Genomic DNA, 19,594 nt, shown 5'->3' with positions numbered 1-19,594 from the left:
ACCACCAATAACATAGTAGAGGTCCATAACATCACCACCAATAACATAGAAGAGGTCCATAACATCACCACCAATAACATAGTAGAGGTCCATAACATCACCACCAATAACATAGTAGAGCCCCATAACATCACCACCAATAACATAGTAGAGGTCCACCCATAACATCACCACCAATAACATAGTAGAGGTCCATAACATCACCACCAATAACATAGTAGAGGTCCACCCATAACATCACCACCAATAACATAGTAGAGGTCCATAACATCACCAACAATAACATAGTAGAGGTCCACCCATAACATCACCACCAATAACATAGTAGAGGTCCACCCATAACATCACCACCAATAACATAGTAGAGGTCCATAACATCACCACCAATAACATAGTAGAGGTCGACCCATAACATCACCACCAATAACATAGTAGAGGTCCACCCATAACATCACCACCAATAACATAGTAGAGGTCCACCCATAACATCACCACCAATAACATAGTAGAGGTCCATAACATCACCACCAATAACATAGTAGAGGTCCATAACATCACCACCAATAACATAGTAGAGGTCCACCCACAACATCACCACCAATAACATAGTAGAGGTCCACCCATAACATCACCACCAATAACATAGTAGAGGTCCACCCATAACATCACCACCAATAACATAGTAGAGGTCCACCCATAACATCACAACCAATAACATAGTAGAGGTCCACCCATAACATCACCACCAATAACATAGTAGAGGTCCATAACATCACCACCAATAACATAGTAGAGGTCCACCCATAACATCACCACCAATAACATAGTAGAGGTCCACCCATAACATCACCAACAATAACATAGTAGAGGTCCACATATAACATCACCACCAATAACATAGTAGAGGTCCACCCATAACATCACCAACAATAACATAGTAGAGCCCCATAACATCACCACCAATAACATAGAAGAGGTCCATAACATCACCACCAATAACATAGTAGAGGTCCATAACATCACCACCAATAACATAGTAGAGGTCCATAACATCACCACCAATAACATAGTAGAGGTCCACCCATAACATCACCACCAATAACATAGTAGAGGTCCATAACATCACCACCAATAACATAGTAGAGGTCCATAACATCACCACCAATAACATAGTAGAGGTCCATAACATCACCACCAATAACATAGTAGAGGTCCACCCATAACATCACCACCAATAACATAGTAGAGGTCCATAACATCACCACCAATAACATAGTAGAGGTCCACCCATAACATCACCACCAATAACATAGTAGAGGTCCACCCATAACATCACCACCAATAACATAGTAGAAGTCCAACCATAACATCACCACCAATAACATAGTAGAGGTCCATAACATCACCAACAATAACATAGTAGAGGTCCATAACATCACCAACAATAACATAGTAGAGGTCCACCCATAACATCACCAACAATAACATAGTAGAGGTCCATAACATCACCAACAATAACATAGTAGAGGTCCACCCATAACATCACCACCAATAACATAGTAGAGGTCCACCCATAACATCACCACCAATAACATAGTAGAGGTCCATAACATCACCACCAATAACATAGTAGAGGTCCATAACATCACCACCAATAACATAGTAGAGGTCCATAACATCACCAACAATAACATAGTAGAGGTCCACCCATAACATCACCACCAATAACATAGTAGAGCCCCATAACATCACCACCAATAACATAGTAGAGGTCCATAACATCACCACCAATAACATAGTAGAGGTCCACCCATAACATCACCACCAATAACATAGTAGAGGTCCACCCATAACATCACCACCAATAACATAGTAGAGGTCCACCCATAACATCACCACCAATAACATAGTAGAGGTCCACCCATAACATCACCAACAATAACATAGTAGAGGTCCATAACATCACCACCAATAACATAGTAGAGGTCCACCCATAACATCACCATCAAATAACATAGTAGAGGTCCACCCATAACATCACCAACAATAACATAGTAGAGGTCCATAACATCACCAACAATAACATAGTAGAGGTCCACCCATAACATCACCACCAATAACATAGTAGAGGTCCACCCATAACATCACCACCAATAACATAGTAGAGGTCCACCCATAACATCACCACCAATAACATAGTAGAAGTCCACCCATAACATCACCACCAATAACATAGTAGAGGTCCACCCATAACATCACCACCAATAACATAGTAGAGGTCCACCCATAACATCACCACCAATAACATAGTAGAGGTCCACCCATAACACCACCACCAATAACATAGTAGAGGTCCATAACATCACCACCAATAACATAGTAGAGGTCCACCCATAACATCACCACCAATAACATAGTAGAGGTCCACCCATAACATCACCACCAATATCATAGTAGAGGTCCATAACATCACCACCAATAACATAGTAGAGGTCCACCCATAACATCGCCAACAATAACATAGTAGAGGTCCACCCATAACATCACCAACAATAACATAGTAGAGGTCCACCCATAACATCACCACCAATAACATAGTAGAGGTCCACCCATAACATCACCACCAATAACATAGTAGAGGTCCATAACATCACCAACAATAACATAGTAGAGGTCCAACCATGACATCACCAAACAATAACATAGTAGAGGTCCATAACATCACCAACAATAACATAGTAGAGATCCACCCATAACATCACCACCAATAACATAGTAGAGGTCCACCCATAACATCACCACCAATAACATAGTAGAGGTCCACCCATAACATCACCAACAATAACATAGTAGAGGTCCATAACATCACCACCAATAACATAGTAGAGGTCCACCCATAACATCACCAACAATAACATAGTAGAGGTCCATAACATCACCACCAATAACATAGTAGAGGTCCACCCATAACATCACCACCAATAACATAGTAGAGGTCCATAACATCACCACCAATAACATAGTAGAGGTCCACCCATAACATCACCACCAATAACATAGTAGAGGTCCACCCATAACATCACCACCAATAACATAGTAGAGGTCCATAACATCACCACCAATAACATAGTAGAGGTCGACCCATAACATCACCACCAATAACATAGTAGAGGTCCACCCATAACATCACCACCAATAACATAGTAGAGGTCCACCCATAACACCACCACCAATAACATAGTAGAGGTCCATAACATCACCACCAATAACATAGTAGAGGTCCACCCATAACATCACCACCAATAACATAGTAGAGGTCCACCCATAACATCACCACCAATATCATAGTAGAGGTCCATAACATCACCACCAATAACATAGTAGAGGTCCACCCATAACATCGCCAACAATAACATAGTAGAGGTCCACCCATAACATCACCAACAATAACATAGTAGAGCCCCATAACATCACCACCAATAACATAGTAGAGGTCCATAACGTCACCACCAATAACATAGTAGAGGTCCACCCATAACATTGCCAACAATAACATAGTAGAGGTCCACCCATAACATCACCAACAATAACATAGTAGAGGTCCACCCATAACATCACCACCAATAACATAGTAGAGGTCCACCCATAACATCACCACCAATAACATAGTAGAGGTCCATAACATCACCACCAATAACATAGTAGAGGTCCATAACATCACCAACAATAACATAGTAGAGGTCCAACCATGACATCACCAAACAATAACATAGTAGAGGTCCATAACATCACCAACAATAACATAGTAGAGATCCACCCATAACATCACCACCAATAACATAGTAGAGGTCCACCCATAACATCACCACCAATAACATAGTAGAGGTCCACCCATAACATCACCAACAATAACATAGTAGAGGTCCATAACATCACCACCAATAACATAGTAGAGGTCCACCCATAACATCACCAACAATAACATAGTAGAGGTCCATAACATCACCACCAATAACATAGTAGAGGTCCACCCATAACATCACCACCAATAACATAGTAGAGGTCCATAACATCACCACCAATAACATAGTAGAGGTCCACCCATAACATCACCACCAATAACATAGTAGAGGTCCACCCATAACATCACCACCAATAACATAGTAGAGGTCCATAACATCACCACCAATAACATAGTAGAGGTCGACCCATAACATCACCACCAATAACATAGTAGAGGTCGACCCATAACATCACCACAAATAACATAGTAGAGGTCCACCCATAACATCACCACCAATAACATAGTAGAGGTCCACCCATAACATCACCACCAATAACATAGTAGAGGTCCACCCACAACATCACCACCAATAACATAGTAGAGGTCCACCCATAACATCACCACCAATAACATAGTAGAGGTCCACCCATAACATCACCACCAATAACATAGTAGAGGTCCACCCATAACATCACCACCAATAACATAGTAGAGGTCCACCCATAACATCACCACCAATAACATAGTAGAGGTCCACCCATAACATCACCACCAATAACATAGTAGAGGTCCATAACATCACCACCAATAACATAGTAGAGGTCCACCCATAACATCACCAACAATAACATAGTAGAGGTCCACCCATAACATCACCACCAATAACATCGTAGAGGTCCACCAATAACATCACCAACAATAACATAGTAGAGCCCCATAACATCACCACCAATAACATAGAAGAGGTCCATAACATCGCCACCAATAGCATAGTAGAGGTCCATAACATCACCACCAATAACATAGTAGAGGTCCACCCATAACATCACCACCAATAACATAGTAGAGGTCCATAACATCACCACCAATAACATAGTAGAGGTCCATAACATCACCACCAATAACATAGTAGAGGTCCATAACATCACCACCAATAACATAGTAGAGGTCCACCCATAACATCACCACCAATAACATAGTAGAGGTCCACCCATAACATCACCACCAATAACATAGTAGAGGTCCACCCATAACATCACCACCAATAACATAGTAGAGGTCCAACCATAACATCACCACCAATAACATAGTAGAGGTCCATAACATCACCAACAATAACATAGTAGAGGTCCATAACATCACCAACAATAACATAGTAGAGGTCCACCCATAACATCACCAACAATAACATAGTAGAGGTCCACCCATAACATCACCACCAATAACATAGTAGAGGTCCACCCATAACATCACCACCAATAACATAGTAGAGGTCCACCCATAACATCACCACCAATAACATAGTAGAAGTCCACCCATAACATCACCACCAATAACATAGTAGAGGTCCACCCATAACATCACCACCAATAACATAGTAGAAGTCCACCCATAACATCACCACCAATAACATAGTAGAGGTCCACCCATAACATCACCACCAATAACATAGTAGAGGTCCATAACATCACCATCAATAACATAGTAGAGGTCCACCCATAACATCACCAACAATAACATAGTAGAGGTCCATAACATCACCAACAATAACATAGTAGAGGTCCATAACATCACCAACAATAACATAGTAGAGGTCCACCCATAACATCACCAACAATAACATAGTAGAGGTCCACCCATAACATCACCACCAATAACATAGTAGAGGTCCACCCATAACATCACCACCAATAACATAGTAGAAGTCCACCCATAACATCACCACCAATAACATAGTAGAGGTCCACCCATAACATCACCAACAATAACATAGTAGAGGTCCACCCATAACATCACCAACAATAACATAGTAGAGGTCCACCCATAACATCACCACCAATAACATAGTAGAGGTCCACCCATAACATCACCAACAATAACATAGTAGAGCCCCATAACATCACCACCAATAACATAGAAGAGGTCCATAACATCACCACCAATAACATAGTAGAGGTCCATAACATCACCACCAATAACATAGTAGAGGTCCATAACATCACCACCAATAACATAGTAGAGGTCCACCCATAACATCACCACCAATAACATAGAAGAGGTCCATAACATCACCACCAATAACATAGTAGAGGTCCATAACATCACCACCAATAACATAGTAGAGCCCCATAACATCACCACCAATAACATAGTAGAGGTCCACCCATAACATCACCACCAATAACACAGTAGAGGTCCATAACATCACCACCAATAACATAGTAGAGGTCCATAACATCACCACCAATAACATAGTAGAGGTCCATAACATCACCACCAATAACATAGTAGAGGTCCACCCATAACATCACCACCAATAACATAGTAGAGCCCCATAACATCACCACCAATAACATAGTAGAGGTCCATAACATCACCACCAATAACATAGTAGAGGTCCACCCATAACATCACCACCAATAACATAGTAGAGGTCCACCCATAACATCACCACCAATAACATAGTAGAAGTCCAACCATAACATCACCACCAATAACATAGTAGAGGTCCATAACATCACCAACAATAACATAGTAGAGGTCCATAACATCACCAACAATAACATAGTAGAGGTCCACCCATAACATCACCACCAATAACATAGTAGAGGTCCATAACATCACCAACAATAACATAGTAGAGGTCCATAACATCACCAACAATAACATAGTAGAGGTCCACCCATAACATCACCAACAATAACATAGTAGAGGTCCATAACATCACCAACAATAACATAGTAGAGGTCCACCCATAACATCACCACCAATAACATAGTAGAGGTCCACCCATAACATCACCACCAATAACATAGTAGAGGTCCACCCATAACATCACCACCAATAACATAGTAGAGGTCCACCCATAACATCACCACCAATAACATAGTAGAGGTCCACCCATAACATCACCACCAATAACATAGTAGAGGTCCACCCATAACATCACCACCTATAACATAGTAGAGGTCCACCCATAACATCACCACCAATAACATAGTAGAGGTCCACCCATAACATCACCACCAATAACATAGTAGAGGTCCATAACATCACCATCAATAACATAGTAGAGGTCCACCCATAACATCACCAACAATAACATAGTAGAGGTCCATAACATCACCAACAATAACATAGTAGAGGTCCATAACATCACCAACAATAACATAGTAGAGGTCCACCCATAACATCACCAACAATAACATAGTAGAGGTCCACCCATAACATCAACACCAATAACATAGTAGAGGTCCACCCATAACATCACCACCAATAACATAGTAGAGGTCCATAACATCACCACCAATAACATAGTAGAGGTCGACCCATAACATCACCACCAATAACATAGTAGAGGTCGACCCATAACATCACCACCAATAACATAGTAGAGGTCCACCCATAACATCACCACCAATAACATAGTAGAGGTCGACCCATAACATCACCACCAATAACATAGTAGAGGTCCACCCATAACATCACCACCAATAACATAGTAGAGGTCCACCCATAACATCACCACCAATAACATAGTAGAGGTCCATAACATCACCACCAATAACATAGTAGAGGTCCACCCATAACATCACCAACAATAACATAGTAGAGGTCCATAACATCACCACCAATAACATAGTAGAGGTCCATAACATCACCAACAATAACATAGTAGAGGTCCACCCATAACATCACCAAACAATAACATAGTAGAGGTCCACCCATAACATCACCACCAATAACATAGTAGAGGTCCACCCATAACATCAACACCAATAACATAGTAGAGGTCCATAACATCACCACCAATAACATAGTAGAGGTCCATAACATCACCACCAATAACATAGTAGAGGTCCATAACATCACCAACAATAACATAGTAGAGGTCCACCCATAACATCACCACCAATAACATAGTAGAAGTCCATAACATCACCACCAATAACATAGTAGAGGTCCACCCATAACATCACCACCAATAACATAGTAGAGGTCCATAACATCACCACCAATAACATAGTAGAGGTCCACCCATAACATCACCAACAATAACATAGTAGAGGTCCACCCATAACATCACCAACAATAACATAGTAGAGCCCCATAACATCACCACCAATAACATAGTAGAGGTCCACCCATAACATCACCAACAATAACATAGTAGAGGTCCACCCATAACATCACCAACAATAACATAGTAGAGATCCACCCATAACATCACCACCAATAACATAGTAGAGGTCCATAACGTCACCACCAATAACATAGTAGAGGTCCATAACATCACCAACAATAACATAGTAGAGGTCCACCCATAACATCACCACCAATAACATAGTAGAGGTCCACCCATAACATCACCACCAATAACATAGTAGAGGTCCACCCATAACATCACCAACAATAACATAGTAGAGGTCCATAACATCACCACCAATAACATAGTAGAGGTCGACCCATAACATCACCACCAATAACATAGTAGAGGTCGACCCATAACATCACCACCAATAACATAGTAGAGGTCCACCCATAACATCACCACCAATAACATAGTAGAGGTCCACCCATAACATCACCACCAATAACATAGTAGAGGTCCATAACATCACCACCAATAACATAGTAGAGGTCCACCCATAACATCACCAACAATAACATAGTAGAGGTCCATAACATCACCACCAATAACATAGTAGAGGTCCATAACATCACCAACAATAACATAGTAGAGGTCCACCCATAACATCACCAAACAATAACATAGTAGAGGTCCACCCATAACATCACCACCAATAACATAGTAGAGGTCCACCCATAACATCAACACCAATAACATAGTAGAGGTCCATAACATCACCACCAATAACATAGTAGAGGTCCATAACATCACCACCAATAACATAGTAGAGGTCCACCCATAACATCACCACCAATAACATAGTAGAGCCCCATAACATCACCACCAATAACATAGTAGAGCCCCATAACATCACCACCAATAACATAGTAGAGCCCCATAACATCACCACCAATAACATAGTAGAGGTCCACCCATAACATCACCACCAATAACATAGTAGAGGTCCACCCATAACATCACCACCAATAACATAGTAGAGGTCCACCCATAACATCACCACCAATAACATAGTAGAGGTCCACCCATAACATCACCACCAATAACATAGTAGAGGTCCACCCATAACATCACCACCAATAACATAGTAGAGGTCCACCCATAACATCAGCACCAATAACATAGTAGAGGTCCATAACATCACCACCAATAACATAGTAGAGGTCCATAACATCACCAACAATAACATAGTAGAGGTCCATAACATCACCACCAATAACATAGTAGAGGTCCATAACATCCCCACCAATAACATAGTAGAGCCCCATAACATCACCACCAATAACATAGTAGAGCCCCATAACATCACCACCAATAACATAGTAGAGGTCCACCCATAACATCACCACCAATAACATAGTAGAGGTCCACCCATAACATCACCACCAATAACATAGTAGAGGTCCACCCATAACACCACCACCAATAACATAGTAGAGGTCCATAACATCACCACCAATAACATAGTAGAGGTCCACCCATAACATCACCACCAATAACATAGTAGAGGTCCACCCATAACATCACCACCAATAACATAGTAGAGGTCCATAACATCACCACCAATAACATAGTAGAGGTCCACCCATAACATCACCAACAATAACATAGTAGAGGTCCACCCATAACATCACCAACAATAACATAGTAGAGCCCCATAACATCACCACCAATAACATAGTAGAGGTCCACCCATAACATCACCAACAATAACATAGTAGAGGTCCACCCATAACATCACCAACAATAACATAGTAGAGATCCACCCATAACATCACCACCAATAACATGGTAGAGGTCCATAACGTCACCACCAATAACATAGTAGAGGTCCATAACATCACCAACAATAACATAGTAGAGATCCACCCATAACATCACCACCAATAACATAGTAGAGGTCCACCCATAACATCACCACCAATAACATAGTAGAGGTCCACCCATAACATCACCACCAATAACATAGTAGAGGTCCACCCATAACATCACCAACAATAACATAGTAGAGGTCCACCCATAACATCACCAACAATAACATAGTAGAGATCCACCCATAACATCACCACCAATAACATGGTAGAGGTCCATAACGTCACCACCAATAACATAGTAGAGGTCCATAACATCACCAACAATAACATAGTAGAGATCCACCCATAACATCACCACCAATAACATAGTAGAGGTCCACCCATAACATCACCACCAATAACATAGTAGAGGTCCACCCATAACATCACCACCAATAACATAGTAGAGGTCCACCCATAACATCACCACCAATAACATAGTAGAGGTCCACCCATAACACCACCACCAATAACATAGTAGAGGTCCATAACATCACCACCAATAACATAGTAGAGGTCCACCCATAACATCACCAACAATAACATAGTAGAGGTCCATAACATCACCAACAATAACATAGTAGAGGTCCTCCCATAACATCACCACCAATAACATAGTAGAGGTCCACCCATAACATCACCACCAATAACATAGTAGAGGTCCACCCATAACATCACCACCAATAACATAGTAGAAGTCCACCCATAACATCACCACCAATAACATAGTAGAGGTCCATAACATCACCAACAATAACATAGTAGAGGTCCACCCATAACATCACCAACAATAACATAGTAGAGGTCCACCCATAACATCACCACCAATAACATAGTAGAGGTCCACCCATAACATCACCACCAATAACATAGTAGAAGTCCACCCATAACATCACCACCAATAACATAGTAGAGGTCCACCCATAACATCACCACCAATAACATAGTAGAGGTCCACCCATAACATCACCACCAATAACATAGTAGAGGTCCACCCATAACACCACCACCAATAACATAGTAGAGGTCCATAACATCACCACCAATAACATAGTAGAGGTCCACCCATAACATCACCACCAATAACATAGTAGAGTTCCACCCATAACATCACCACCAATAACATAGTAAAGGTCCATAACATCACCACCAATAACATAGTAGAGGTCCACCCATAACATCACCAACAATAACATAGTAGAGATCCACCCATAACATCACCACCAATAACATAGTAGAGGTCCATAACGTCACCACCAATAACATAGTAGAGGTCCATAACATCACCACCAATAACATAGTAGAGGTCCATAACATCACCACCAATAACATAGTAGAGGTCCACCCATAACATCACCAACAATAACATAGTAGAGGTCCACCCATAACATCACCAACAATAACATACTAGAGGTCCACCCATAACATCACCACCAATAACATAGTAGAGGTCCATAACATCACCACCAATAACATAGTAGAGGTCCATAACATCACCACCAATAACATAGTAGAGGTCCATAACATCACCACCAATAACATAGTAGAGGTCCATAACATCACCACCAATAACATAGTAGAGGTCCATAACGTCACCACCAATAACATAGTAGAGGTCCACCCATAACATCACCACCAATAACATAGTAGAGCTCCACCCATAACATCACCACCAATAACATAGTAGAGGTCCATAACATCACCACCAATAACATAGTAGAGGTCCACCCATAACATCACCACCAATAACATAGTAGAGGTCCACCCATAACATCACCAACAATAACATAGTAGAGGTCGGCCGATTATGATTTTTCAACGCCGATACCAATTATTGGAAGACCAAAACAAGCCAATACCGATTAATCGGACGATTTTATATATATATTTGTAATAATGACAACTACAACAATACTGAATGAACACTTATTTTAACTTAATATAATACATCAATAAAATCTATTTAGTCTCAAATAAATAATGAAACATGTTCCAGTTGTTTAAAATAAATAATGGAACATGTTCCATTTGGTTAAAATAAATAATGAAACATGTTCCATTTGGTTAAAATAAATAATGAAACATGTTCCATTTGGTTAAAATAAATAATGAAACATGTTCCATAGTGCAAAAACACTGTTGGAGAAGAAAGTAAAAGTGCAATATGAGCCATGTAAAAAAGCTTTTAACATAACTATTTCTCTCTGTATCATTTGAAATTCATATACATTTTTATTTATTTATATATTTTATTACCTTTAGTGGGTTAACTGCCTGTTCAGGGGCAGAACGACAGATTTGTACCTTGTCATCTCGGGGATTTGAACTTGCAACCTTTCAGTTACTAGTCCAACGCTCTAACCACTAGGCTACCCTGCCGCCCAGAATGTTCTTATAGGCACTTTAGTATTGCCAGCCTACTCTTGGGAGTTGATAGGCTTGAAGTCATAAACAGAGCTGTGCTTCAAGAATTGCGATGAGCTGCTGGCAAACGCAGGAAAGTGCTGTTTGAATGAATGCTTTCGAGCCTGCTGCTGCCTACCACCACTCAGTCACCGCTCAGTCAGACTGCTCTATCAAATATCAAATCATAGACTTAATTATAATATAATAAACACAGAAATACGAGCCTTAGGTCATATTCAATTTAATATCACTCTTCACCGAGCCAGGAACAGGCGGGGCCAAACAGGTGTTGTACCTCGTTCCCCTCCTTCAGGGAACAGTAATTATAGTCATAAAGTTACACTCCATTTCAGTCGGTCAACTTCGGTACAACATACTATGGGAAAATACAATCATTCTCCATGCCGACCCAAACGGATACTAAATGAAACGGCCCCTGGCAGACCACCCAGACCTGACCCCGCAAGATGCGTCAGTTCTGTCAATTTATTCATTGTCTTTTGTTTGAAACACTCCCGTCAATGTTGAGTAAGGACGCACACCTGATTACACATATAGAAGTAGGACTAGTCTACCTGGCCTGTGTGCAAATGTAGGTCTATAAATGTGACCATTTGGGATGTCTGATAGTATTAACGCACCACCACTAATGAGTTGTGGAGCTTCTCAAAGTAATTTTTTCTTCACATCAAAAAGCAAGTAAACAAAGTCTAATCAAAATCAATTGCAAATGACAATAGTTCCTCAAAGTATTTTCGTAAAATATTTCCACTTGGCACGAAAGGGAAAAACTGTATTGTGCTGATCCAGTGGAAATGTCAAAATACCTGATTACTTCTTATCCCTTTAACAAATAGCCTACAGCTGCGTCTGTCCCAAACTCACTGGCGGGAAACTGAGGGCCCAGAATATTTTATACTGTGTTTCAAGTTCGTTGTAGACAGGCCATGTGATTTAAAGGATATTTATTTGCAATTTTTATTTGTTGGCTTTATGTAGGGAATTTTTACATAGTTGGCAATAACAATAAAAGTTCCTTTTAGATTTGTATGATTTTCATTTAGATTTAGATAGAATGTAGATTAATCACAGACAATGATTTTGAGATACTATTATAAATTAAATTAAACTGTTCCATGAAAATGTGCATATGAAAATAATAACTGGCACGCAGATCGGTAGAAATGGTCAGATACATTTGGAGTGCAAATTTAGGTTGCTGACTGCTTGTGTAGCCTATTACCAGCAACGTCAGAATTTATGAAGGCCAGCAAGAGGAGGTGGTTCAGAAAGAGTTTTTTCTCTTCTGGTTAGGCAATATTGATGTAATGGCATGAAAATAAATTGGCTGAATATTATACAATGACTTATCAACAGCTCTAACAATTTGACCCCCACAGGAAATCTACACTGGCAATTATAGAATATACTATATAGCCTAGAAACCTGCTTAAACTATCATTACGACATAATGGAGGAATTCTAGAATATACTATATAGCCTCGTAACCTGGTTAAACTATCATTATGACATAATGGATGAATTCTAGAATATACTATATAGCCTAGAAACCTGCTTAAACTATCATTATGACATAATGGAGGAATTCTAGAATATACTATATAGCCTCGTAACCTGGTTAAACTATCATTATGACATAATGGATGAATTCTAGAATATACTATATAGCCTAGAAACCTGCTTAAACTATCATTATGACATCATGGATGAATTCTAGAATATACTATATAGCCTAGAAACCTGCTTAAACTATCATTATGACATCATGGATGAATTCTAGAATATACTATATAGCCTAGTAACCTGGTTAAACTATCATTATGACATCATGGATGAATTCTAGAATATACTATATAGCCTAGAAACCTGGATAAACTATCATTATGACATCATGGATGGCCAGTCTTTGTATTCATAGTGTAGTGAATTCAGGTGGTAGCCCTGAGCTGAACTCAAACCTGGGTCCAGTGACTGTCAAGCCAACACCTTATAACTGTTACGCCAAGATGTCTGAACTTCTTGACGAGGTCCCTATGAATTTGAGAGTGGTTACATTTCTCCAGCTCCCATCCCTCAGCTGTTCACCAAACCAAGTCTCAGGGCAGCCATTTTGTTTCTGTTTTAAAACTAGGTTGCCCCTTTAAAAAAGCCACAACAATCAATCAACCAATCTGCAGTTCAAACAATAACAAAGCTGTAATTCCCCCACTGTTTTGGTTATAAGATGATTATGGGGTTGGAGAAATGTAACTACTTTCAAAATTCATAGACAGACCTATGGATGCAAGGACTGACCATCCATGATATCAACATTATAGTTTTAACCATGTTGAGGCTATACAGTGTTGGTTTACATTGTTTCTAGACATTGGAGTAAAAAAAGCTTATTTGGGGTTCTGATGTGGTACAACAGTTGAACTAAGCTCATGAGGCATGTGTTATATTCTTCAAGAAACAATGGCTATAAATTAATCATTTAAAAGTCACAATATGGATGTAGCTATTGCAGATTTCCGCTTTAACACCAAACATCAGCTCAACAACTGCAGAGTTTGTGCCTCTGTATTTAAGACAGTACTTACTAGTGTTAATCAGGGAACGGTTTCTCAAAACCATCTTATGTCTAAGTTCACAGTTAGAACCATTGGACGCCTTAAGATGCGTTTGGGAAACCGGGCCCAGATATCCAGTTTCCTCCTCTTCTTCCTCCTCCTTTCTCGATGTAACAGACATCTCCCCCTCCTCTTTCACTCCATAAACTGCATCCTCCTCTTTCACTCTGAACGCGTTTTCCTCTTCTTTCACTGAAACGTCTTTCTCTTCTTCTTTCACGGTAACAGCCTCACCCTGTACTTGTTTTTGTATTGAAACAGCTTCCTCTTCCTTCTCCTCTTTCACGGGAGTTTCTTTCTCCGTCCAGCAGACCTCTTCTTTAGCAGGAGGAGAGTAGCTTAGTGAACTCATGGTCGGAGATGTTAGCTAGCTAGGCTAATGCTAACTTAACCACCCCGCTAGCTGACTAATAACAACAACACCGTAAATATGAAACTAAATCTGATAACTAACTAGACGACAGAAGAGGGTTTAAAACACAGTGGCTAATATACACTAAAGCGTCTAATGAGCTTTATTGGTTCGGCTATTTTGTCTAGCAACCTACTACATTATACGTCACACCAACAGCATTGCGTTAAATTCCCACACCGCCATCTGCTGACTGGAGTGGGTAACGCAGTTGAGTAAAATGTTTATTTAATTTTAGACAAAAGTTAAAGGGTAGGAATCCGGGACGTCGCTAGGCCTAAATATTCATTAGCCTAAATATTCATTAGCCCCCCTTAAATAAATCAATATCAGTCAATATATTTTTTCTGTGATTTATTTTTTTCGTGAACAGTTACATCGCATCTTAAACATTTTATCGGGCCGACACTAGGACCAGGGGAGGCTGCTGCTGTACTAGTGACTGTTAGAATTTCTTCAGTAAAGATGGAGGACAGAAACACTAGGAGAGAGGGGTACCCCTACACAGAACTGAACTGGATCAAAGATGGCGGACAGAACTACTAGGAGAGAGGGGTACCCCTACACAGAACTGATCTGGATCAAAGATGGCGGACAGAAATACTAGGAGAGAGGGGTACCCCTACACAGAACTGATCTGGATCAAAGATGGCGGACAGAAATACTAGGAGAGAATTTTTTATTTTTTTATTTTATTTTTATTAACAGTAACATGCAAAACATAAACATAACAGCCAGAGGGATTCCAAAGAAATGAGAAAAAAATTAAATAAAACTATTCCACATTATATCAAATCAAATACAGACATATAGCGAATACATTTTTTTGACATTTTGTTTTGTATACGTTTTAAAGACTCTAAATAGTTTTCCACATCAGATAAAAAAATTAAGAAAAGGGGCTTTTTCTTCATAAATTTTGATTTGTGTATGAAACATTGTCCTAATAAAATAAAGAGATTTATGACGTACCCCTACGCAGAACTGAACTGGGTCAAAGATGGAGGACAGAAATACTAGGAGAGAGGTACCCCTACACAGAACTGAACTGGATCAAAGATGGAGGACAGAAATACTAGGAGAGAGGGGTACCCCTACACAGAACTGAACTGGATCAAAGATGGTGGACAGAAATACTAGGAGAGAGGGGTACCCCATACACAGAACTGAACTGGATCAAATATGGAGGACAGAAATACTAGGAGAGAGGGGTACCCCTACACAGAACTGAACTGGATCAAAGACTGCCGACAGAAATGCTAGGGGAGAGGGGTACCCCTACACAGAACTGAACTGGATCAAAGATGGAGGACAGAAATACTAGGAGAGAGGGGTACCCCTACACAGAACTGAACTGGATCAAAGATGGAGGACAGAAATACTAGGAGAGAGGGGTACCCCTACACAGAACTGAACTGGATCAAAGATGGCGGACAGAAATACTAGGAGAGAGGGGTACCCCTACACAGAACTGATCTGGATCAAAGATGGCGGACAGAAATACTAGGAGAGAGGGGTACCCCTACACAGAACTGAACTGGATCAAAGATGGCGGACAGAAATACTAGGAGAGAGGGGTACCCCTACACAGAACTGAACTGGATCAAAGATGGCTGACAGAAATACTAGGAGAGAGGGGTACCCCTACACAGAACTGAACTGGATCAAAGATGGCGGACAGAAATACTAGGAGAGAGGGGTACCCCTACACAGAACTGAACTGGATCAAAGATGGCTGACAGAAATACTAGGAGAGAGGGGTACCCCTACACAGAACTGAACTGGATCAAAGATGGCGGACAGAAATACTAGGAAAGAGGGGTACCTCTACACAGAACTGAACTGGATCAAAGATGGCGGACAGAAATACTAGGATGGAAGCAAATGTAAGGGATTATAACGTCATAACGAATCATACAAAAACATGTACAGTTGACAGGAATGTTAGTTAATGTAGAGACAAACGATTATACTTTTTTTTAATCGTAAAGTTCGTTTACGAAAATCGCGATTTAGCAAGCTAGCTGACTAGCTAACATTAGCCAACTAGCTGACTAGCTAACATTAGCCAGCTAGCTGACTAGCTAACATTAGCCAGCTAGCTGACTAGCTAACATTAGCCAGCTAGCTGACTAGCTAACATTAGCCAGCTAGCTGACTAGCTAACATTAACCAACTAGCTGACTAGCTAACATTATCCAGCTAGCTGACTAGCTAACAATAGCCAGCTAGCTAACATTAGCCAGCTAGCTGACTAGCTAACTTTAGCCAGCTAGCTGACTAGCTAACTTTAGCCAGCTAGCTGACTAGCTAACATTAGCCAGCTAGCTGACTAGCTAACATTAGCCAGCTAGCTGACTAGCTAACATTAGCCAGCTAGCTGGGCTAGCTTTATGGGTGTTGTGACATGAGTATGAAATTGTCATTCTGGTTGTTTTAGGGACTCCTGAAACAACCAGCAAACCAGGCTGTCGTTTTGTGAAACAGTGAATGTATAGAATCTAGTTAGCTGAAGAATTTACTGTAAATTGAATGTACAATTGTGTAAGCTTGCCTTGCTGATATTTGCCATGCAGATAGATGAAATAACGTAGCTAGCTATGTTCTTGCTTATTGTGAAGTGGATGATTAAAATACATGTATGCCTATGGATGTGTAGCTAGCTATCTAGCCGATCTGTGTATGGACCCAAACGTTTGGTATACATATTAGTTCAGAACCTATGAACCTCAGCTATCATAGCCAGTTGTATCAACTTAAAAACAGCCTGAATGACATTAATGAAGCCTATGGATTGAGTAGAATATAATATCATGTTGTACCAAGGATGCAAGTCGTATATACATGTAGTTATTACCATGCATGAGATCCCCACATTGTAGCCTGTACATTTAATATATTCACTGATCATGTACTCTACCTTGGCAAATAAAGGTGCAGTTTAGGTATGAATGTCTTCGAGATTATTTTTCAGTCATATCCAATACCAGGAGTATCAAATTCCAGTCTTTGAATGACGCTGTGTCTGCATGTATGTATTACAATTATACACTTCAACAGTGTTTACCAATCTTGGTCCTGGGACATCAATGGTTACACATTGTAACTAATAGACAAGAAACAGGATTTAACTAGTTAATTCATATATACAGAAATATAATGTTAAAAAACAGAACACTATACTTCCTATGCATCATGTAAATACTCTAACACTGGTTCATCTCAACATCTAATGCTCTTCATCTGCATTGATCTGATAAACACAGGATAGGTGGAGTATTTCATCACATTACACTTCATTTCAAACCAGTAGAGAATGTGAAACGCTTTATTGAAAAACTCATTATCCAAGTGTTATAAATACAAGTTTCAATCTGTACTTCAATGCACATCTGTTGTGCTTTATAAAAACAGAGGAAGAAAGAGGAGGTGGTGAGAGAGGTGTAAAAGACAGAAAGGGAAAGAGGTAAGCACATAGGAGCAGGGAAGGCAGCTCATGATTAATGAATCACAGTGCTACATAAATATTCTCTCAGTTCATCACAATTACATAATAGTGTCTCTCGTCGGCCCAAAGGTTCTTAAAAGCAGGTGAGGTGGCGATGACAGGACTGGGGGTTGGCCTCCTCTCACATCAAAACATATCTGCAGACGAGAGACAGATGGAGAGAGAGAGCATGTTTAAACCTTGTGTTTTTATTTTTTATTCTAACATTGTTAGTCATCAATCAGGAGGTGAAATGTAAAACTGACCTTGGATCATTAACTCTGGGACTACTGCATCTCTGTCTGTATTTCAATGTAAAGCATCTCTTTAATAATACTTCCTGTATAATATAAACTGACCTGGGATCATTAACTCTGGGACTACTGCATCTCTTTAATAATACTTCCTGTTGACCTGACCAAGTGACCTCTCACCTCTGTTCATGCTGTGCCCTCTATGTAGCCAGTTCAGATGCAGGAGGGGTTCACCGACACAGCTGATATAACCTAGAGGATTTAGGGAGAAGAGGAGAGAGGGATGAAGTGAAGGAGAGAGACTGTTATTGAGAAAATAAGGTAGTTAAAGTGACAGTGTTCAACAGTAATCTGTGTGTGGCTTCACCTGGTGTCCACACCACACTAAGTGGCTGC

The 19,594-nt window shown here is 40.3% G+C and overlaps 2 protein-coding genes across 2 annotated transcripts in view; one reads left to right on the top strand and one right to left on the bottom strand.

The window, feature by feature from the left end:
• LOC145863554 (uncharacterized) overlaps positions 1 to 15,608 on the bottom strand; it is a 29,109-nt gene extending 13,501 nt beyond the window's left edge. The window contains exon 1 of the mRNA XM_082968341.1: positions 15,016 to 15,608. Coding sequence (XP_082824467.1) covers positions 15,016 to 15,397 — 382 coding nt within the window. The 5' untranslated portion in view covers positions 15,398 to 15,608. The remainder of the gene's footprint in view (positions 1 to 15,015) is intronic.
• The window catches only part of LOC123732931 (uncharacterized), a 54,246-nt gene that overhangs the window by 25,615 nt on the left and 9,037 nt on the right, over positions 1 to 19,594 (top strand). The window lies entirely within an intron of this gene.

Source organism: Salmo salar, chromosome 02 (genome assembly GCF_965601325.2).
Source record: "Salmo salar chromosome 02, fSalSal1, whole genome shotgun sequence".
Taxonomy (NCBI): domain Eukaryota; kingdom Metazoa; phylum Chordata; class Actinopteri; order Salmoniformes; family Salmonidae; genus Salmo; species Salmo salar.
This window is presented reverse-complemented; position numbering and strand designations above follow the sequence as displayed.